This window comes from Myripristis murdjan, chromosome 6 (genome assembly GCF_902150065.1).
Source record: "Myripristis murdjan chromosome 6, fMyrMur1.1, whole genome shotgun sequence".
In the NCBI taxonomy this organism is placed as follows: Eukaryota; Metazoa; Chordata; class Actinopteri; order Holocentriformes; family Holocentridae; genus Myripristis; species Myripristis murdjan.
Window position 1 is genome coordinate 17,269,173 of NC_043985.1, and position 23,226 is coordinate 17,292,398.

Below are 23,226 nucleotides of genomic sequence, written 5' to 3' on the forward strand. Positions count from 1 at the left end.
AAAAATACTCAGTTAAACATCCACCTCTGCACACGGTGATGTGACCACTAAAATGACAACAACAACTTTTGTAAGAATGTTGTGGAAATCTTAACATTTGGAAGAATGAGCAAGGGCAAAGACTGCTGAGATGAGACCTTTTAACCCAAATCAGAAGTGACAGGAGATTGACAGTAAAATAAATCAGTCCAGAATAGCCGGGAACAGAAGGTCAAAAATAGAGTGAGAAAACAATGACTAACAAGGAAACAAGATTTTCTTTGAGGTTTAAGAGGAAGTGTCACCATTCCACACCTAACAAGTCAGCAAATATAACAAGGTTTGATAGATCTGTGTGGCAGATTATGAAAGAGGGAGTATTGACTTAGGGTGTCAAAATATGTCAAAATCCTCACTCACTCCAAGACATTAATTAACCCTTCAAGACATCACTGAAAAAATATATACCTCCATAATGGGGGCCCAACCAGAATTCATGCACTTCCCTCGAGGGATTGTATATAATGTGATTTCAAATTATTTTTACTGTATATTTTATTTAATTTACTTAATAACAAGCCTCAAAAGTATTTATTTAAAATACTTGTGCAATTAAAAAACATGTTCACTGCAAAAACTACAAATTCCATCAAAATTTGACTACCTTAACATTTCACTTTGTCTTGATTTATATTAGTCTTATCTATCTTATTTAAAAAAAAAAAAAAATCATATTTATGTGTTCAGGATGTCACTGTGGGCAACAATTGATTTCATATTATTGTGAAACTGATCAAAAATATGAACCTATGACCTCACTGCACTCCATTGAACCAAATCCTTCACTGATTTGCTGCAGATATTACTTTCGTAGGCATTTTTGCACACATTACTAATGCAATTACAAAGTCATAAAATAAATGCAATGTCAAAAACGCCTATTTCTTGCAGCTACTTTAGTTATTACGTTAACTTAGCCATGTAACATGCATAATCTATAAACTTACCTGCATATAGCAATGGTACATGTTTGTGTGTGTTATTTTTTTTCACTTTACCTATTAATAGAAGGCACAGTGGTCAAGTGTAGAGTCTGTGTTGGTTTCTGTGTCACAGTAAATAATTTTCTAACAACAATGGCACCGAAAGGAAATAAATAAATAAAATCTGAGATCCCAGTAGAATTCCCATAGAAAATGAATAGGAGATTTTTAAGGTCGTGTTATGGATATTTGGGGTAGGAATATTAAAACCTACTTTTTCAAAACCTAAATAAGATGATAAGAATATTCCCAGTGTTGATGGTTCAGAACAGAATTGTTGAGGAATTAATGGGTTAAGAGAACATGATTTGACCTTACTCTTCAATTGCAACCAAATTTGGCTGATGCACTTCACTATCTACATATGACAAAATAATTTCCACAATAGCCAGTGAATTGTAATAATTTTCCTATCCTGCAGGTTTACATTGTAAGATGGTATTTTACCCAAGTGAAGGTTATGAACTTGTAGCTTTAATGCTTTTTTGTTGGTACATGCAACTTCAAGTTCAACTTAACTGGCCAATTCTGTGTTGTAGGTCTACATAACTGGGAGTCTGGGTCAACATTTTGTCTTGTCTGCAGGAATATTTTGGTGAAGCAAAAATTATATTTATATCCAGATCTAAATATTAGTTGCTGGTAACAGGGCTGCTGGTTTATTGTGTCTTTTTGATGTTTTTGCCTTTTTTTTTTTTTTTTTTTTTTTTTTTTTTTGATTGCCTTTAGCATTCTAGCTGACATTATTTGCTACTGGCTTAAAGGTAAGTAAGATGACACTTTATGTTGTTTTTTTCTTTGATTTGTCATGTTTGAGTATGTGGTAGTGTGGCTGGGTTGTGAGTCACTCTTCTCTTAGATAACTGTTTGCTAATACAATTCAGTTTCTGATCTACTGAGTGGTCTGCACAAGCCAGAGGTATCAGCTGCCAGTAAGCACATTTATAAACCACTGAGTTATGCTGGGGACAAATTTGATTAAACACCTTGAAAGTTAAATTTGGGGTTTTGGCAGCCGGGTTTAGGAGGAGGGAGACCATCATGCTGAACCTTCCAGAAGTGTCTGTGCCGTCTTGATAACATCAGTGACACTCAACCCTGTAAAGTTTAGATGAGGTGATTATAGCCACCACACTTTTACTTGCAGCTTTGTTGTTGTTGTTGTTGTTATTCTTGTTACTGATAATAGGATTGTGACTGTGATTATGATTGATGATGTTAATAACGTGAATACTTTTTTGATAATATGAATATTGCTACTGTAATCTGTTGCTTTTAGGTATAGCCATAATCCTTCTGGCAGGGGGACTACCAATGGAAATTAGCCTTTTGGCTATAATTGGGTGCATTTACATTTTACTGTCTTTTAAAATGTTTATTAATGTACACTGTCCCTCTCTAACAAATAAAGGTTAAAGAAAGACATACATGAGAACTGGGCTCGTGTAAGAGCTGCCACATTAAATCATACATAATAGTAAATGTCTGGACAGTAAAATGCGTAAAAAGAAGTGCTGTCACATAAAACAAAACACCAAGAGGCAAACAATATAAGAAAAAAAAAAAAACATATGCAATGGGATGGGGGCTATCTCAAATACTGAGAATGAAAGGAAACCAAACAGCAACTCATCTATTTCCTCTTCCTAAGGGATATAAATCATGCAGCTATATTTTTCTGTGCATGCCACTGCCATGCCTGCCTGCTCCTGTTGCTTGCATTATATTTCATGACCATGGTGGCGGTGGAGTAACGTTACTTGTTTCCATCAATAGATGGCAGTGCAAAATAAGTCAAGAAATTATGTAGGTCTTGCTTTTCTTGACCTAGTGACTTGATTCTTTTGGATTTATTTTCACATGTATTATATATTTGCATGACATTTATAGCATCATTAATTATCTGCACTGTCATAGGCTGCTATAACCGCGCATTTAATGGACATATGCTGTAGATGTATTTTATAATGGGTTTGCTGATTTGACATATGAGTGAATGTGATATTTACACTGGCACAGACAGGGTGGATTCACTTCGTCCTCTCGGGTTATTTTTTTCTGTTAAATGTGTCTCAGATTGCAGGCGCAGGAGAAAAAAAATAGGAAGCTGTGATGAGCAAGAGAATTTTGGGACAAATAATCTGTGCAGCCTATCTTGTTGACATCTGGGGTTACAGTGATTCCACACCGACACTTTGATCAAGTCATCACTCGATTAAAAAAAAAAAAAAAAAAAAAAAAACTTACTCGAATAGATCAATAAATGCACTCGTAAATAGCAGTCCGGGCTGCATGTTAAATGATATTATCCAGCCTGTTTACCCGTCATTGTCACTATCTGATCAAACGGCTTCCTGCGCCAGCGCCCCTAGCGGCTGACAGGAGATCTGCAGTCTGTGGACCGGCGTCAAGCCAAAAGGAATGAAATACCAAATATCCGGTGTGGATTTTCAAACTAAACCCCTTTTGAGCTGAAACACAAAAACACGATGTGACAAAATCAGGAGAGTCAGGTTGTGTGTGTGTGTGTGTGTGTGTGTGTCACAGTGTGCACTTTTTAATGACATGACAAGACAGGGAAGCACTCTTTGTAAGTCAAGCTGCTTGAACGGCACAATTTGAAGAGTCTGCCCTAAGCGTGAGGCTGTTAAGAAAATGATTAAATGTACAATGTGTTCTTGAAACAAGTGTTTCCTTTGTATTCCTTGGTGAGGAAATTTCCACCAGTAAATTAAAATAATTAAAAATAAAATAAGCACAAATAATATAACTGCACCTTACTACTGAGTAAAAAAAAATAGAATCGAGTGTGCTAGAAGTGTACATACATATGTATATAGATAGATAGATAGATAGATAGACAGACAGACAGATAGATAGATAGGGGGTTGCTGTTGGCAATGTGATGCTTATCAATATTTCCAAATTTTAAAATAAATAAATAAATAAAAGTAATTTCAGGGGAAACACTGCAACCTCTATCCTGTCTTTTAATTGTTTTTAATTGCACAAAGGCAGATGAGAGGAGCAGCAACAGACTAGACTATGACAGAATAGAATAGAATAGAATAGAATAGAATAGAATAGAATAGAATAGAATATTTGGGCGCACTTGCAGCACTCTGCAGCCCAGAACCTGGATGCTGATAAAGACTTCCCCGATCATTCCGATGTTATTTGCCAATGCGCACATCTCGACGCTTGTTTATTGTGACTTTGTAAACGTGACACATTCCGCGCGTTTATTTTGAAAGCGAAACGAGTCTCTTTCCGGCGGGATCCGGGCTGTGTGTGTGTCCAGCTTGACGCAGCTCGTCTGTAGCTGCTGCTGCTGCTGCAGGCGTGCTATTTGCGGCAGTGGAGTCCTCTGCGAAATGTCTTTTGTATGCCCGAGTGGTTTTTTTAATTTTATTTATTTTTTTCTATTTTCCAGGGGTCAAATCATAGTGTTTGGTAGCCATGCTTTCTTGTCGATTTAGCAGGCTGTCCTAGCTAATTGAGTCGCTCACCAACGGTGGGTCCGGTGTAATGCACAGCCGGGGATGAGGCCTACTTGTTAAAGCTCCCCACCACCCCTCCAGACTCATCGTGATGGCTGATGATCAACAACAACCTGGTCAGAAGCCTACCTCGGGATTAGGCTCTCTTCCAACGCTAGTGCCAGGACTCCAGGGGCCTGAAGCAAATGCATTACAGTTCAAAATTAAGAATTCAATTTGGTAAGGATGGAAATATCAATCAGTAGCCACAGCGCACCACACTGTCCTTTGCTAGCCGTAGCTTTATAATTAGCGTATCCAGCGTTGAAGTGGCCAAGGAGGCTGTGCTGCACAAAGCTACGAAAATAAGCCGAGTGCTCACATGCTAACGCTGCCTTAACGAGGGAGATGCACCGGCGGCAGGGAAAACAGGCATCATCAGGAGGCGCTTTATTGATTATTTAGACGCTAACGTCGGGTTGCATGCAGCAGGCTACTAGCCATAATCATTACCAGCGAGCCATAGGAGGCCATGTTACAGATGACACCAAATCCACGAGTGATGCTGATGCTCACCACGACGTGCATGACAGGTGTCAGAGCAGGCAGATCCCACTGTAGCAGCCAGGGACAGGTCTGATGTGGGATATGAATGTCTCCTGTGCAGTGGACAGGTACAGGGACTCACCTAGCTCACCTCCAGCGCCTTAGCATCATCTCAATATGATACACACACACACACACACAGGACAAAAGGCGTAGGACACACAGGTTGACCCGATCAAATCAAACACACTCCTTATTTGAGAAGGAAATCTTGAATGTGTAATTGCTTTTTTTCTGCAGCTTAACCCATGTTTACTTACACCTCTATTTTTTTTTTTTTTTTTTTTTTTTTTTTTTTTTTTGCTGTCTCCCTCATTGTAGCAAATCTGTACAATCAAAAGTGGACAACATACTGGTGAGTAGCAGACACTGAAATAAGATCTGATGAAGGTCAAATTTTCGCTCTTATTTGGGCACCCGGGCAGAATTGGTTATTGGTGTAAAATGTCAAATGTACAGCTTTCATGGTTTCCATAAATAGTAAAATGGAACAGGAATGCGATAATGTATTGAAATTCAGTGGTAATGCATATCATGGGGTGGGGAAATGAATTTTATTTTCATATAAGCCAGTTTTTATTCTGCAGTGGTATTCACAGATTATTTTCTCTGTTATAATTATATTGTTTGCATGTAGGGCTGGGCAATATATAGATATTATATTATTACTGAGATGTGAAGATAGATAGTGGGATTTTGGATACTGTAATGACATGATATGGCCTAAATGTTGCCTTTTCCTCCTTTTAAAGGCTGCATTACAGTAAAGGGATTTTAATGGCAATTCGTCTGTTCTATTTTTTGACTCTACCTGCTTAATCATCATATCTACATTACTAATGACTGTTAATCAGAAATATCATAGTGCTGATATTTTGTCAAAGAACCGGTTGTCGTCCCTACCATATCAACATTGAGGTATTTCGTCAAAAATTTTCATGGTATTTTATTTTGCCTATTGCCCAGCCCTATTTACATGTTGTAATGAGAATTTTTTAAAAAAGTGTGTTCTTTCTAGAAAGCCAGTGTCATCGTTCAGAGATGAATATTATTCCACACAGTAAAACATTGTTATTGAATGTTTATTTATTTTGTCATATTGTGGTCATAACGAATTGTGAATCTGATGCCACATATCAGATCACACCGTGAGACGGATATATCGTCCCCACCCTTTATATTTATAGCCTGGACTAGTGTAGGTGTTGACCTGAAGTTAACTTAAAGAACGGCAACCGTGCCAAAAACTGACTGCCATGACACTGAAATATGCTTATCCATTTAATATATTAGGGCAAAAGATGGAAGAAATGCCTGTAATTATGATAACAATAAGATTTTAAAATGCACTGGCCTGGAAAATCCTATCAACCTAATTTTCCACAATACTCTGTAAAATGACAGCGTGCATGGTAAGAAAGAAAAGCACTGAGACTGGTGTTTATCTCAGTATGTATGTGCACATAATGAAGCAATAATCAGCAAATGGCATCAGTGCATTTTCCTGAACTGAAGTGAATGTGGATTTGATCTAGGTATAAGCGGCATTCATACGACGTTGATTTATCTGGGCTGAACTACCTACAGTGTATTCAGCGTTAAGGTGTCATTAATGAACCTGACATTACATGATAAAGCCTTGTCTCTGTATTGTTGCTGCGTCTGAGAGTCTGTATTTCAATTTGACTTGTCTGTCTGGTGGCAGATAAGTTTACTCCCTGCCACGTGCAACTCCCAAGCTGATAAAAAGACCCACTCTTTGACTCTCGTGAGTGTCTTATACATTCAGTATACCCATTGTCTCATGCCAGACATCAGGCTAGGATTACTGGTGCACAGGGGACGAGCCTGGATTATGTTCAAATTTATTTGAAACTTGCCCTCAATGTACAAATTTAATTCAGAGAGACGTTCCTTCCTGTGTAATATGACATAATACTCATAATAACACTTAATGTTATTTAAAACTGACAGTCGTACATCCCTATATTGACAGTCCAGTATGTCGCGATCTGAGCGACACGGCACCTTTTGATTCTTTATCTTTTGATTCACATACATAGATTGAACTCACATGGCATTTACATTTTGATGTAAATCTCCTTAATTGTGTCTCTATCAACGCCTGGACTTTGTTTTGGGTGGTCAGATCTCTACTGTGTCTCGGGCGCATTCTCCACCTGGATTTTATGCATTTTTGGTCATTGCTCAGATATCGTCGATTGTGTCGCTCTTATTTTGAAATGCATCCTGCATATTAACGTAGAGGGTGTTATTGCACACCAAGACAAATGGTCAGCTTAGATATTTTTTTTTCTTTCTGTTGGATGTTCTTAGACAACGTTACAAGAAATTACAGTTGTAGATGATCCAAACACAGCCGTTGTGTCAGTAGAAAAGAAAACCATTCGTCAGACAGGTATTTCGCTCCATGCTTGTAGCAAAGGAGTGTAGTAAACAGGTTCTTTATTCACTGCTCATTGGCTGACAGCTCTCACCTCATTCATTCAAGTATTGGTTCCCCTAGCAACAAAGAGGCAAATAGAAAAGGAAGAGGTGAGATGAATCCATTCTTAGAAACCAACTGGAAGGCAGTTGGGTGGAGTCGATAGTGGAAAGGCTGTGTGTGAGCGTCCTACCTCTGTAGCATTTTGATTCAGAATCTATACCATCAGTCATATTGACTGAATTTACTAAACATGCATGTCTGAAAACTATCGTCCAGTTGTAAAGAGCGAAAAATTGGCTTTGACATAAGCGCTCCACTCATTGAAATTCTGCCCCCTTATATATATGCAAATGTTGGTGCGCTGATAGAGTAAATTGCACTCTTGTGAGTTTGAGCCCGACGCTTTCTGTCCACGTCACCTTGCTTGTGCAGTTTTCTCCGCTATTCTCTAGTCGTCAAATAAAACAGAATTTTATGTATTATGTTTGAGGAGAAAAATGTTACGTTTAGCACGGTGAATGAAATTTTTTACATTTTTTACAATTTTTTACATTGCCCTCACAATTTGTGAAATGATGCATTTGTACAAAAAATTATACATTTAAACATTTATCTAATTTTTTTTTTTTTTTTTTTGGTTGGGGGGTGGGGGTGTACAGCGCTTTCTTGTTTACCATTTTCTTGAGCAACCTTCTCCTTTTTCTCTTTGATCTCTACAGCAAGATGTTGAGAAGTTTACAGACATCGAAAAACTCTACCTCTACCTTAAGTTGCCTTCTGGTCCCAGCAGTGGCAATGATAAAAGGTACTGTGTTCCCGGCTCCTTCACACTCATTTTACTCAAGCATTTCTCTCTGTTCATCACCACTTTTGTCTCTCTCTCTCTCACACACACACACACACACACACACACTACTGTTTTGTCCCGGCTCTCTGCATTTGTAGCACAGTTGTCCTGTTTCCTGTCAGAAATTGTCATTATCCGCTGCCTAAACAGGCTGTAATGAGCGCTAAAAATAAATACAGGCTGTATTTTCCTCATGCCTTTGGTTTTATTTTACTGTTTGACTATGATTCTCCTTCTTATCATGATTGTGAAGTTGCTTATTTTGTGTTTTGTACTTGCAACATATGTTTTTTTTGTTTTGTCTTGTTTTTGATTCATTCACCTCAGCTGTATGGATAATTATCATTATTAAGTAATACTATTACTGATAGATTTTTGCTATACCCAGCTGTCTGTGTTTTTCATTTGTTTCCCCATATCTATTCATCACCTCAACCCCCCCAATACTGCACATTAGGACTGAGAGTCAGAGGGGGTCCTCCACTCCTGGATTATGGTACTAAAGTTTCTCTATTAAAGGACAAGAAATCATGCATATCAGTGAGGGACACCTCCTCAAAAGATTACTTTTTTTGTCTTCTTCATGCAACGTTTCAGTGATCAGAGTTCCATGTCATCAAGCCGTACTCAACAAATGTATGCATTCAACTGGATACGGAATCACCTAGAAGAGCACCCAGAGACTTCCCTCCCAAAGCAAGAGGTGTATGATGAATACAAGTGAGTATGTCATCTTCATCATGGGAACGGGGCTCAACCGTAAGTTTTGGAGGCATTACTGTTTTTCTTATCTCTTGATGGCATCCCTACTTTTGCAGGAGCTATTGTGACAATCTCGGCTACAACCCACTGAGTGCAGCGGACTTTGGGAAGATCATGAAGAATGTTTTTCCCAACATGAAGGCGCGTCGACTTGGCATGAGGGGCAAATCCAAATATCCTTTGATTGTGTTAAACGTATCAACCAAGTCTTCCTGTGTCAGCCTGCTGAAGGGCATTCAGACTGCAAGCGATTTGACTGAAGAGTCTTCGCTCGCTCACCAATAATGGGTGATGCTACAGTCTCTTATTGTGAGATCTTATGCAGCTGCAATGTTTGGATCAGGCAAATTATGTATCTTGTGGCTCTGGTACTGAATGTTGTAGTCTTAACAATTTAGCATAGCTGCCAAGAGCTAAGTAGGCTTACTGTCAACCCTAGCCATGGATGAAACCGTTCTCGAAGCAGTGTTTCAATCAATCAATCAAACAATCATACTTTATTTGTCCCCAGGGGGAAATTTGGTTTTGGTTTTGGTTTTTGGAGACGTTTATGGCTGTTGTCTTTGAATGTTGTAGAAAACTGAGATCAGCTTCTTGCCCATTTTGGACTTGGCAGCCAGAGTTATTGTTCATGAAATCAAATCTCATCGGTAGGGAACCAAGGAAGAGCGCACTCTGTTTGGCGATTGACGGCCGATGACCATACAAAGTTCAGCCGTGGCCAACTTTACTTGGCTGACAAGCAAGTTGACTATCAATGTGTCTGCTCAGTATCCCCAGTCTCTCTGCTCTATAGGGAATGAATGGTCTGTTGATCTTGTTGCTTGCAGTGTGAATGTATAGTTTAGCTCTCAAAGCAATGGATGATCTGTTCTGACGTTTTCTTTTTGAATCTAAAGGCAGTTACTGCTGTAACGCTAAGCAACATGAATAACACACAGGAAGAGACACACAACAAAGACAGCATGGCAGTGACAGAGCCCAGCCACTCAGAATAATATAACTACTGAAGTAAACTGTTCTTATGTTTTAAGTATATAATATTATTAAGTGATTAATTTTAAAGAGATATTTCAGTGTGGGTTTTTTTTTTTTTTTTTTGTATGTTTTTCTCACCGATTCAATTAAGAGTTTGCTGTAACAAACTCTTCTTGTGTTCCATGTGTTTTTAAATATATAATATAATATGACATGACATTTATTTTTCTGAAGGAATTTCAGTTTCCAAAGACTACCACAAAATATAATACACAACATTGTGCATTCACAGTAATCAGTTTGCTTAGTCTATTAAAGCCCATGAAAATGCCAGCATGGAGAATGAAGAATTAGAGATGGTTTGAGGCAATCTGCTCTGTACATCTTGTTTGAAGAACCGTGCAACACTATTTCTGCAAGACTGTGTCAGGCAGGTTTAGAAATCCAGTTGCAGAAAAACATCAGCATAGAGTTAAAAAAGCCCTCAAATTCTTTGCATGAAGATACACTAGCAGAGGATGAGACACAGATCACGATCTCTGTTAGACTAGAAGTTTTAAAACCTTAACTCATTCTTACATACTGTTATAGTGGGCTGAGGAAGAAAGCTTTTGTTCACATGCCTTCTTTACCCAACCTGGATCTGCAAAAATCTGGTGACGGGGTAAGCTACATTTAAAAAAAAAACAAAAAAAAAAAACAACAACTGTGAACTATTTGCTGGTATACTAGTCATCTAACCTTCTTTGTTTCCTTGGGATGCAGTGTGAGTTGATGGAGCCGTCTGGTCAGTCACCCAGCGCTGAAGATGAAATGCGATCTGCAGCCTGTGGCCTGGTGTGTGAGTGGGCCCAGAAGGTCCTGAGTCGTCAGTTTGACAACGTGGAGGATCTGGCCCGCTTCCTGCTCAATAGCCATTACATCGGCACCAAGTCCATGGCTGCACTCACTGTTATGACTGGGACACCCACAGGTGAAGATGCATTCTGCTCTGCTCGGCCGGTGGCCTTAATGTTGTGTAAATTCTTGCCCCAATATGTAGTCATGTATGTAGTCATTTATTTATTTACTCTGTTCTCTCTAGGATTGTAGTGTTGGATAAATCCACATGAAGAAACATTTTGTAGATTTTTAGTTATAAAATAGAGTTGACCCTACCTTTTCCCACAGCACACACAGTATTGCCACCGGGGGGCTACGCATGACAAATTGTGGTCACTCACTCACTCTTGTTTAGCAAAGGTCAGAGTTGTATTGTAGATGATAATCTGTCTATGTAAAAAAAAAACATTTTTTCATTGAATTTCTTAGTTACGCTAATATTGTTCATGTGAAGCAGCCATTTCAAGTTGGTCTCGTTGAATTTTAGAAAATGAACACTCGTGTGGGGGGCTGACAAAGAAGGGAGGAAAAACTACCCAACACATTTGCAAGTGGGGTTTCAAAAAGAGGGGGTACTGTCTGCAGTGGAAAACAAAATCCATAAAAGTAAAGCGAGCAGGGTCAAGGAGAGTAAAGTCGAGCTCAGTCAGTGCCATGTAGTAGAAAAACAGCGTTAGTAGGGATGTTTATTATAATGTGAGCAGGTACGCTTTGGGTCTGGACAGTTTCGTGCTTGTTATACTGACACCCTTTATTTTATATGAGATTCAAATTATGCATCATTCATACTCCTCAGTTTTAGACTGTTTGATAAAGGGACAGTTTAAATTGAAGATGCCTAAATGAATGCTTTTCTGCAAAAGTAATTTTGTTTGTTGACTTTTGTTTCTTTTGTTATTTGCTTATTTTAATGATGCCCAACTGAAAGCCATAACTGACCCACCATTTTAAATTAATCCATTATCACTAATTTCCTCTTAGACCATGGGTCTGTGTACTCAGGAAAAGCTGAGTACATAAAGATAAAACAAACACTAAGGAGAAAAAACACAGCCACTAAAGCACACTGGTTCAGAAAAAGTGTCTTTCCGAAAGTTTTTAGAGTAATTAGTAAATCCGTTCTACATTAAATCAATTACTTCTTCATGTCCTGGAAATGTGGCTTGCTCACCAAGTCAAGGTATCAGTTTTCCTGTTTCCCAGGGTGCCATGGTAGCTCAACTGGTAGACCACTTACTACGTATCAAGGCTAAGTCTTTACCACAGCGGCCTTGGTTCACTTGAGAGCTGAGCCATTTGCTGCGTTTCATCCCCACTCTCTCCCCTGCCTTTCCTGACAATAATGACAAAAAAATCATCTTTCATTTATAATGCTTTTAAACTTTCTTCTCTCGCTAGGAATGAAGACACCCACTCCAGCCTCTGCATTTGTGCCCACGGCTGAGGCGAACTCTTTCCAGCCCCAGGTAAAGACCCTGCCCTCGCCCTCTGTTGACGCAAAGCAGCAACTGCAGCGGAAGATCCAGAAGAAGCAGCAGGAGCAGAAGCTTCATTCACCCCTGCCCAGCGAGACCCAGGTCAAGAGAACTGAGGCCAGTACCCCCGGCCCCACCATCCCTTGTGGCAGCCCTGCTTTGCTCTCCCCCCAGCCCACCATAGGCATTGTAGTAGCAGCTGTCCCCAGTCCAATCACGGTATGGGGCTTTGGAAGAAAAAATAATTCAGTTTTTCCTGTGTCCATAGTAGTTGTGCATGATATTGATAAACATGTGAAATTTATACAATGATGTTGTCGCTGGTCTTCTCCTAGGTACAGAGAAGCAGGCAGCTGATGACCTCACCCAGCCCTGTAGGGACAACAGAGGGAAAAGTGCTGCCTGTGAACTTCCAAGTGGTCACTCAGTCTTTGAAACAGTCCCCCAAAACTCCCCAGAATATCTCAGCTAGTCCTGTGGGCGACCGCCTGGCACGGCACCGTTACGCTCAAATCCTGCCCAAGCCCTCTGCCACTAGTGCCATCACCCTGCGCTCGCCGCCCACCCTGCTCATCACCAACAGCCCCATCAAGACTGTGATGCCCACTCCCCATGTCAGTTCGGTCAATGTGGTGAAAATGACAGCCATATCTCTGGCTCCCAGCAGCAGCAGTAGTAACAGCAGCAGCACAGCCCTGCGGCCCGCCTCGACGGGCGTGAGTGCCTCTGCTGCTTCAGATGATTCCCAGCAGTCCCACAGTGGGACGTCAGCCACCCCCCAGTCTCCTGCAATCAGACCCAGTGCCCCAGTCTCCACCCCAGCCCTGCCTGCTGACACCAAAGCGGTGTCTGAGGCTGGAGGTGACACTAATGTGACCCCTGGCACAGAGAAACAGAGCGCTATCCAGGGCTCTGCTGTTGGGGCCAAAGAGGAGAGAGTGACTAAGTTCAGGGCTGCCAGTGAACCTAGTTTCCTTGTCAAGAGTTCTCCAGGACCAGACAAAGTGGCCAGGAATAAAAGTGACTCCATGTCCCCTCCCACCTCAGTAGCTGTAGCTGGGACTCAGGACAGCAATAACAGTAACTGTCATGACAGTACTTTGTACCTGACTGTTGATAATCAGAATTCGAATGGCAGCGTGTCATCCAATGGCTCCTCGGCTGTTACCCTGTTGTCTAAGGATACCTGCCCAGACTCCAAGAGCCCCAGGAAGCGCACAGGCCCTGGTGTCGAGTCCCATGTGATTCCTGTGAAGAGAGTATTTATCTCCCAGCAGTCACTGGCTGTTGTTGACAATCCTAAGCCTGGAGTCAGTGCTGCAGTGAAAAGGATCCCTAGACCGGGGACCCCTGCCAGACCAGAGAGTGCCCCCTGCAAAGTGACTGTGAAACACACCTCCATAGGGCCCACACAGATCCTTGCACTCTCCGACTCACCGATCACACACACCGAGGGCTCCCAGACTGTTGTTAAACCCCAGGCCTTGCTGGTGAAACACGAGGACCCTTCTCTCAGCACTGACACCAGCACTGCAGCAGCTGGAAACAGCACTTCTGATCAGACACTGCTACAACAGATCACCGGAGACCCTCGTGCCATACCAGCCAACTCAGGAGCACACGAAGCCTCTGTGATGAGTGACTTAAAGAGCACAATATGGGAGGAGGGACAGCTTGATGAGCTTCGGAAGCAGGCATTTGCTCAACAGATACCAGCAGAACACAAACAAGCCCCTACAGACCAACTTTCGATTATAGCCCAGACCCCAGAGGCTTCAGGCCAGCTCACCCTCACACAAGAGATGGTTGACTTTGCAGGCTCTCAGTCCAACATGGACTACTTCCCATTTAATGATGATGACATGACCCAGGACAGCATAGTGGAGGAGCTAGTCCAAATGGAGGAGCAGATGAAGTTGAAGGGCCTACAGCCCTTGTTTAGTAGCTGTGTTGACATGTCGCTGCAGGGCCAGTCAGCCAGCAACCAAGGCTCCATCCTCAACGCTCACCAGGCTGGCACTACCTTTTACCACTCTGCCCATAGCAGTACCACCCCCGTCCAGACACCCACTCCCACACCCACACCAACCCCAACACCCACCCCCACCTCTGAAATGACACTTGGCCATAGCCTGACAAGAGAGAGCCCCTGCTCCCGTATGGCTCCCATCACCCCTGTTGATGGAACGATGGGCCGCCACACCCCCATCAGTACTCCGTTGTCCAACTGCAGTAGCAGCGTCCCACCGAGCCCGGTGGAGTGCAGGAACCCTTTTGCTTTCACTCCCATTAACTCGAGTATGACAGCTTATCACGATGCCAGCATTGTCTCCAGCAGCCCTGTCAAGCCCATGCAAAGGCCCATGGCAACTCACCCTGACAAGGCCAAACTGGAGTGGATTAACAACCGCTACAACAGTAACAGTGCCGGTCCTCTGTCCAACCACAGCATCGGCATTTTGCCCAGCTACCAAGACCTTGTGGACGACCAGTTCCGTAAGCCACATGCCTTTGCAATTCCTGGCCAGTCATTTCAGCCCCAGTCGAGACAGGATGCTCACTTTGGCCGTTTGACCCCCATCTCCCCAGTTCAGCAGCAGCAGCAGCAGCAACAACAGCAGCAACAGCAACAGCAGCAGCAGCAGCAACAACAACAGCAGCAGCAGCAGCAGCAGGTAACCAGTGTATCTACGCCCACTAAACAGGAGAGTTTCGCTGTGCCTGCCCCGCTAGACAACAAGGCCTCAACCTCGTCAGGGTCCAGCACTTTCCGCTGCCGCAGCGTCAGCCCTGCAGTGCGCCAGAGGAACTTCAGTGGAAACACTGGTCCGCCAACCACCACCACTACCACCACCACCACACGAGCCGTCGTCTCACCTTTCAACTCCCCCATCACCTCTGAGGTCCTCAGCATCCTGTCCAACAGCCAGACAGTCAGCTCTGTCCACAGCATGGTGCAGCGTAGCCAGTCTGTGCCTCTGAACATCATGATGGCAAGTGAGATGCTGCCTGTGCAGGGCCAGACTAACACCAAGATCACCAATGTTCTCCTGAGTAAGATGGACGCTGATGGGGATGACTCGGTCCGCGGCCTGGGCATAAACAACCTCGCCTCGAATTACACGGCCCGCATGAACCTCACCCAGATCCTGGAGACCACGTCAGGCTTCACTGGAGGCGCTGCCCACCAGACTCAGCTGCCTGTCAGCTCCAGCCCTGCTGCCTTTGAGCTCCAGCAGCATGGCTACCTCACCAGCGGCAGTGGAGAACAGGTGAGCTTCTCCACTGGGGATGGCCAAGCACAAGCAGGCCCTGGTGAGCAAGTTCAACAGCAGCAGCAGCAGCTCCAGGAGAACCCTGTGCAAACACAACCCCAGCTCCTCCTCCAGAGTACACAGCAGCAGGAGGCGGAGCAGGAGCAACAACAGCTGGATTTCAATAACACTGTCAAGGACTTGTTGGGGGATGATGGCCTGAACCCCAGCTCTCAGCTGGTGGGGCAGGTAGCCTCGGAGCTCAACGCAGTGGCATCTGACTTCTCAAATGACATCAGACTGACCTCAGATCTGTCCAGTAGCATCACTGACCTTAACACGTTGGACACAAACCTGCTGTTTGACCCCAATCAGCAGCAAGAACAATATGAAGACTCAACACTGGAAGAACTGAAGAATGACCCGCTTTTTCAGCAGATATGCAGTGATACTGTGAACTCTGGTTTTGACTGGCTGGAAAGCAAAGACCAGCCTACTACGGTAGAGATGTTAGGCTGACATTATCTTATATTCTTTATTATTTCTGTTCCTTGTTGTTTGTTTGGTGTGTATGTAGTATATCTGTTTTTATACTATAGTTTGATGGGATTTGTCTGGACTTTGCCATTTGTCCTGTTAAAAGTGCCAGGCTTACCAGAAAATCTCTCCTACTGATGTTTTAGTTTTTTCTCTCCGTTATCATTTACCACCCTGAATTATGGTACTTAACCACTTTTCTCCCTCGTCTGAAATCAGAAATGTATGCATTTCAAGTAAAAGCGTGAGTATTTGATGGTAGCATGCAGTTGTGAAAAGCAGATTTCTAAGAAGCGAACATAAATAGAAACGTAATCTTCCATGTTATAGCCAATCAGCAATGCAATATTTGTATTTAACAAACACTTAATAAAAGTGAGATGAGTAGGAAATTTGGCACAAAAAGACTTCACCAAAAAGATGTATGCTGGTGCATACTGTTTTAAAAAGTGTGCAGATCAGGTTTAACCAAATGGAGGGACAATATTGGGATTGTAGTATACAGTGCATTCAGAAAGTATTCAGACACCCTTCACTTTTTTCACTTTTTATGCTGCACCCTGATGCTACAGTCGTTTAAATTCATTTTTCTCTCATTCATTTACACCCAGTACCCTATAATGACAAAGTGAAAACGGAATTGTAGAATTTTTTGTAAATTTGCTTAAAAAAAACCCCTGAAATATCACATTGACATAAGTATTCAGACCGTTTACTCAGTACTTAATTGAAGCACCTTTGGCAGAAATGACAGCCTAGAGTCTTTTTGCTTTTTGCTCCAAGCTTTGCACACCTGGATTGGGGGATTTTCTGCCATTCTTCTTTGCAAATCCTCTCAAGCTCGGTCAGGTTAGATGGGGATGGGGACAACCATTTTCAGTTCTCTCCAGAGATGTTGGATAAGGTTCAAGTCTGGGCTCTGGCTGGGCCACTCTAGCACATTCAGAGTTGTCTCTAAGCCACTCCTGTGTTGTCTTGGCTGTGTGCTTAAGGTCATTGTCATGTTGGAAGGTGAACCTTCGGCCCAGTCTGAAGTCCTGAGCGCTGTGGAACAGGTTTTTATTAAGGATATCTCTATACTTTGCTCTCTTCAGCTTTCCCTCAACCCTGACCAGAGTCCCAGTCCCAGTTGTTTCTCACAGTCTGAGAGTCCTTCAGGTGCTTTTTTGCAAACTCCAAGCGGGCTTTCATGTGTTTTGCACTGAGGAGAGGAGAGGCCGTCTAGCCACTCTGCCATAAAGCCCAGATCGGCAGAGGGTTAGTGATGGTTGTCCTTCTGGAGCTTTGTCCCGTCTCCACACAGGATCTCTGGAGCTCAGTCAGAGTGACCATCGGGTTCTTGGTAACCTTTTGAGCTGGTCACCCAGCCAAACGGGCGACCAGCTCTTGGAAGAGTCCTGGTTGTGCCAAACTTCTTCCATTTGAGAATTATGGAGGCCACTGTGCTCTTGGGAACCTTCAGTGCAGCAGATTTTTTTTTTTGTAGCCTTCCCCAGATCTGTGCCTTGCAACAATCCTGTCTCTGAGCTCTGCAGGCAGTTCCTTTGATCTCATGGCTTGGTTTTTGCTCTGATATGCATCGTCAGCTGTGGGACATTCTATAGAGAGGTATGCACCTTTCCAAATTACGTCCAGTCAGTCTAATTTACCACAGGTGGACGCTAATCAAGGTGTAGAAAGATCTCATCAACGATCCCGAGAAATGGGAGGCACTTGAGCTAAATCTTGAGTGTTGCTGCAAAGGGTCTGAATACTCATGTCAATGTGATATTTCAGTTTTTCCTTTTTAATAAATTTGCAAAAATTTCTAAAATTCTATTTTCACTTTGTCATTATAGGGTACTGAGTGTAGACTAATGATAGAAAAATGAAATTAAAAGATTATAGCATCAGGGTGCAACATAACAAAAGTGAAAAAAGTGAAGAGGGTCTGAGTACTTTCTGAATGCACTCTATGCACATACTAGTCGTAGTACATTCGCCTGCCATATCTGAATATTAAAAAGGGTAGCGACTCATGCTGCCAGGTGCTGAATTTATGACATAATCTTTATACTTTATCATGTACCAAATCAGTGATATACTGATTCACATCTGAGCATTGTCCAAGAGGGAAATTTTCTTACAGCCTATACTACTTGTACTGTTTAATATCTTATAAAGGGAGTAGATGAATCAGTAGGGAGAAGATGGGAATTCAGGCCACTTTGTGGACTACACATTGAGAGGAATCAACAACTGGCTGCCTTATTCCCAAAGTCCAAGGCCTTATCCCATCTTTAGAGAGACTGTATATAGTATAATCTTCAGATATCTTCAGAACCATCCAGAGCTTCATCATATCAAGGCAGCTGTTACTCTGATATTTTCAGTACTATTTCTTACCCTTTTTTCTGTTTGTTTGTTTTTTTTATTTTGCAGTGTTGTAGATACATATTGTATAGGCTAAAGACTACACTGTGTGTGCCCTTATCGGTAATGGATACAGAAGAATTTGATATGCTAATCATTTCATAAAAAGCAAACTTGGCAGGCACACGTTCAGTCATAAGATGTTTTTTTGGCATGCTGTACTCCCTGGTTGGATATGAAAGTCGATGGTATGGAGATGGCTCAGTTACATAGACGGCTAGAGGCTGAAATGTACGACTTCCCTGATTTTGATGTCATCTTGAGATCAAGAGGAATTGTAATCATTATGTTTCTGGAGATCCAGCCTTATTTCCATACCAAAGATGATCTGTTTGAATAACATAAGAGATTATTACACATACAGACACTCCTAGTAACCATTAACAGCAACGGGAAACGGGCAGCCTCGGAGACATTACTTTCAGAGTTTTATTGCATTTGAGGAAAAAAGATTAAGTTGCAAAAATCTATGTACAGTATGTAAATTTGTGAAATGGTCACTGTCCTATGTTTTATAGGTAACTATGGACCTGAAAGCATGTTGAAACCATCACTGCTAGCCAGGTAGGCTATGTGATATAGTAGGATGCTTGCTTGAGTTTTTTGGCTATTGTCAATGTTGTATAAGTCATGTTAAAGCTCCATCTGTAAATAGGATAGATACATAGAAATTTGATGTATCAAGACACTATATTATGGCCATTATTCTAGCTAAGTTTATGTGCCATTTAAAAAGAAGAAAAAAAAAGCTTAACAGGAATATAGTCGGCAAGATAACTGTATGTTGTGTGTTACATTTCTGGCTCGATGTGTTGTATCAGTAATGCTGTCTGTTTGGTCTCTCGCTTGCTGATGTTTTATTTTTGTTTGTTTACTTTGTTTTGTTTTTGTTTTCCCTTTTCAAAGATAAATAGGTCTCTGCAGTTGCAGAAGTGATGTGTGCTTTGAGCAAGATCAATAGCATGGTATATTGAGAAAAAAAAAGTTGTGATACTATTAGCTGGTTGCAAACATTTCTGTGACAGACATTGTGCTCAAAGCCTTTCAGCAGACACTGGAAAAAATCGACTCATGTTTCAACAAACTTTGGAGGTTCACATTATTGCACTAAATTTTTATGACACATGGCTTTGCCACATCTTTATGGACAAATGTAATGATGGATGCCCGCAAAAAAAAAGAAAAAATATTTTTTATGACAAGATGAGTAAGGAAATTAACTGAATTGTCAGAAAATGACTAATTGTCTTGTAGCAAAATGTGCATTAATCTCAGTGAGATACACATTCTTACTCATTCTCATACATGAGAATATAAAGCATTGAGGGAAAAAAAGTTAAAATAACCTTTTAAAACCTACATGCTCATTATGTTGATAAATGATTGTACGCACGCATGTGTGATGACTTCTAGTGTACTTTGTATTCTTCGTAACCACTGTCTTCTGTGATTTGGGCAGGTTCTGTTAACCAGACTGGCAGTGCTAGTTTCATGAGTTATATTACTTTCATTGTGTGCCGTTTACTAAGTTAATGTTGTTTTGTATGTTATGTTGATGACTGTTTTCCGTCGATTTTACATGTTCTTATTTTGCGAAATGCATTTGTGAAATTTTAACATTTTCTCTCTTTTTTAAGAAAAAAAAATTAATAAGGCACTGATATTTGAATTTGAATGAAGGAAAATGCACCTCTTAAGATGTACAGGAGCTCCATCAAGCAGCGACTCAGATTCTGTACTTTTGACTGACCCAGAACCGACTCTGTTTGACTATCTTGTCCATTTCTACCAGTAGAAGAACCTTCCTCTGTGGTGTTGTCTGGTGTACTGCTTAATGTACAGTAGCTTGTTAATATTGCAAACGCGTTGTTTCTTTTTTCAATGGAAAGTACTCACTGGTGAGATTTTTAAAGTGGTTTTAAAAGCCAATAAACTTTTTTAAAGAATGTTATTTTCCTGTGTTAATTAGTAACAACTTTGATTTTAGTACATTAAATTAAAAGTAGTAATAAATCATGAGAGCACTCTTGAAGTAAACCAGCAGGAGTCATTGTAGTATTTGAATTGGTTAACTTTAGCTAATGTGTTTTAATATTTGATGTCTTTGGCGTTACTAATAACATGTCTCAGAGTAAGGAAAGAATTTATTAAAAATGTATGAATGAAAATGTTTCACACTGGATGAAAACAATATTTTGACTGGGGCTGTTCCCAGCCTATGACATAATGATATTGTTTTTATCCCAGATATTATGCTAAAACTGTTGTTTGCCTGTAGTACACACAGTAATATTATAGCAGTTAAGTTTATGCCAAGGCAAGCCCTCCATCATCCTCTTGGCATGAGGTCAGAGGTCACATCAGCTCTTCGGATGACCTATAAGGTCATTGGGGAGTGGCCTCGTCCAGATACAACCCCTGACCAATCAGAGCGCAGTCCGTTGGTCCTCTGCTGTGCTTTCCCAGGGCCTCATGATATTCATAACATGTTAATGACCTTTACCCTATTGATCATGGCCTTGCAGCCTAACCTTTAGCCATGTGGAGCCCTGTGGTAACCTCAACCTCCACACCACAACATTTGGCTACATGAGTCGACAGATTTCACAAAGAATATAGGATCAAGTTATCTGTTTGTATACAACATATCCCCGTGGTCAAATAATCTGTTGCAAAACTGAAACAGACAGCAAAATAGACATGTCAGAGTTTATTTTAGACTGTGCCAAAACAAAGACAGACATTGCCATGTTGCCATCCCTTTTGTATTCCTAAAATAATTTATGGAGCTTTTGCGCTTTTATGAAAGTGAACCAAATTTTCTTTGCTCTCTAAATGAAGATGGTTTGCTAGATTTTTGATGCTTGTAAAATAAGAGGAAGAAATAATTGTTTGTTTGTGTGTGTCTGTGTGTGTTAAGCAGTGATAGCTATACAATGCTAGTTACACTAAAGTTACACACCTCAAAACTTGATGTGTGTAATTTCTGTGTTCATAATTGTGGCTTGAATGCAGTGACACACTTCACGGTCAGCTAAAATACACATGGCCAAATAATAGTGGAAAAGCTAGAATGGAGGGTGATTAATTAAATACAGCATGGGTACTGTCCAATGATAGAAAAGGCCGAGAATATTTTAAAAGCGAGGTAGATGGATGCATTTCTCCTGAATTTGGAAAAGATCTTAAAATCTAAATGATTGAGTAAGCAGATTACCGGACACTATTATCCATACCATTTGAGCCTTGAATTATAACCATAAGGGCTTAGATGATTAAATCAATAGTTAGCTCTAATCAATATATAATTATACCACATGCTCCTCATTTAATTGGATATCGAAATGTGGAAGTGCACATCTCTGGCAGTAATCCCTTACAATCATTACTCAAACATTTATAGATACTGCTGAGGATAAGACATGATGTAGGCTACATATTTTGTGGAGGGGCTAATGTATATGAAGCCAACCTTTTTTTTCCAGGCTGAATGTAATGACTAGAGTTACCTGTGCCAAGCGGTGGGGGGTTTGCTGATACAGCATGGCTGATTTCACAGCTGGAGCCCATTGTATTACTGCTGAATGGGGGCTGGGGGACAGGAGGGTCATTGTCAAAAGGCACGGTCGCTGGATCAATATCTGAATTCATTAAGCAGCTCACTTGGAGCCATCAATATCTCTTCATAATTACCAAGTTCTGTGGTAACAGCAGCTGTCGTTCAGTGTGACCTTATCACCAGTTTATTTACCATCCCCTGGTAGCTCATATTGGTCACAATATTCATTTTATTTTGTCACCTCAAAATATCTAATTAACACAATGTTACACAGCAAAGAGTCTATGTCTTGGAAATCAGCAGGCTGTTTCTGGACAAGGTGGTGGCTTTAAAAGAATACTGCACATCGTCATGTAGTCTCTAGACCTGGCCTGGGCTTAAATAGTTTGAAATGTCAGATTTTTGTGGGGTATTGCTATTTTAATTGCCAAAATTGAAACTCACAACTTGCAGAAGAGCTCTGATTGCTGCATGAAACTGTAACATAAAAGTAGTGGTGGCACATAGTTACAGTGAGGCTGGATGCATGCCTCCATCCCATTTTTTACATGATAATGAACTTCAAAGACACATATTACTTTAGGTTGCACAGACCCCCCATTTGGTCAAAGTTATACCTGAAACTATGTGAGGTTTTAGTTAAAGCTGTATCTGGTAGCCTATGTGGTTAAATAACACAGGATCATTTGAATATCTGCTCATTCTGGCATCCTGCAAACTTTTAGCATTCTGGTCTAACTGAGCCTATGCCTAGTTTTGCTGGAGGCCCCGGGCCCCATACGAGAATCAGTACCCTGGCCTGGCCTGTGTCTGCGCATGCTCAGGAGGGCGGGGTGGGGGCCCCCGGTACCCCTGTAGAGGCGTCGGAGCGCCGCTGGCTGTAGTAGTAATTTGGGGGAGAAAGGAGCAGCACGCAGGAGAGTGGCGGTTCGCTGTGGGGAAAATGACACACCAATCCGGATAA

The 23,226-nt window shown here is 41.5% G+C and overlaps 1 protein-coding gene across 3 annotated transcripts; it reads left to right on the top strand.

Moving 5' to 3' along the window:
* Positions 1-4,358: 4,358 nt before the first annotated feature.
* Positions 4,359-16,931, top strand: rfx7b (regulatory factor X7b). 3 transcript variants are annotated; one of them, XM_030053384.1, is made up of 10 exons: positions 4,359-4,741; positions 5,429-5,462; positions 8,276-8,361; positions 8,861-8,899; positions 9,001-9,123; positions 9,222-9,338; positions 10,723-10,807; positions 10,909-11,116; positions 12,424-12,719; positions 12,836-16,931. In XM_030053384.1, the coding sequence occupies exons 1-10, from the start codon at positions 4,614-4,616 to the stop codon at positions 16,271-16,273; spliced, it is 4,554 nt and encodes a 1,517-aa protein (XP_029909244.1). In that variant the 5' UTR covers positions 4,359-4,613; the 3' UTR covers positions 16,274-16,931. The 3 variants fall into 3 exon arrangements, with proteins under 3 accessions (XP_029909244.1, XP_029909246.1, XP_029909245.1); XM_030053386.1 differs by having other exon boundaries at positions 12,424-12,602; XM_030053385.1 differs by lacking the exon at positions 8,861-8,899.
* The last annotated feature ends 6,295 nt before the right edge of the window (positions 16,932-23,226 follow it).

What these genes read in the sequence shown, in the direction of transcription:
- rfx7b (XM_030053384.1), top strand. Translation starts at nt 4,614, where the DNA reads ATGGCTGATGATCAACAACAACCTGGTCAGAAGCCTACCTCGGGATTA. An exon ending in TCCTCCACTCCTGGATTATG is followed by an intron (nt 8,900 to 9,000) that starts GTACTAAAGTTT and finishes GCAACGTTTCAG; the next exon opens with TGATCAGAGTTCCATGTCAT. An exon ending in GAGGTGTATGATGAATACAA is followed by an intron (nt 9,124 to 9,221) that starts GTGAGTATGTCA and finishes CTACTTTTGCAG; the next exon opens with GAGCTATTGTGACAATCTCG.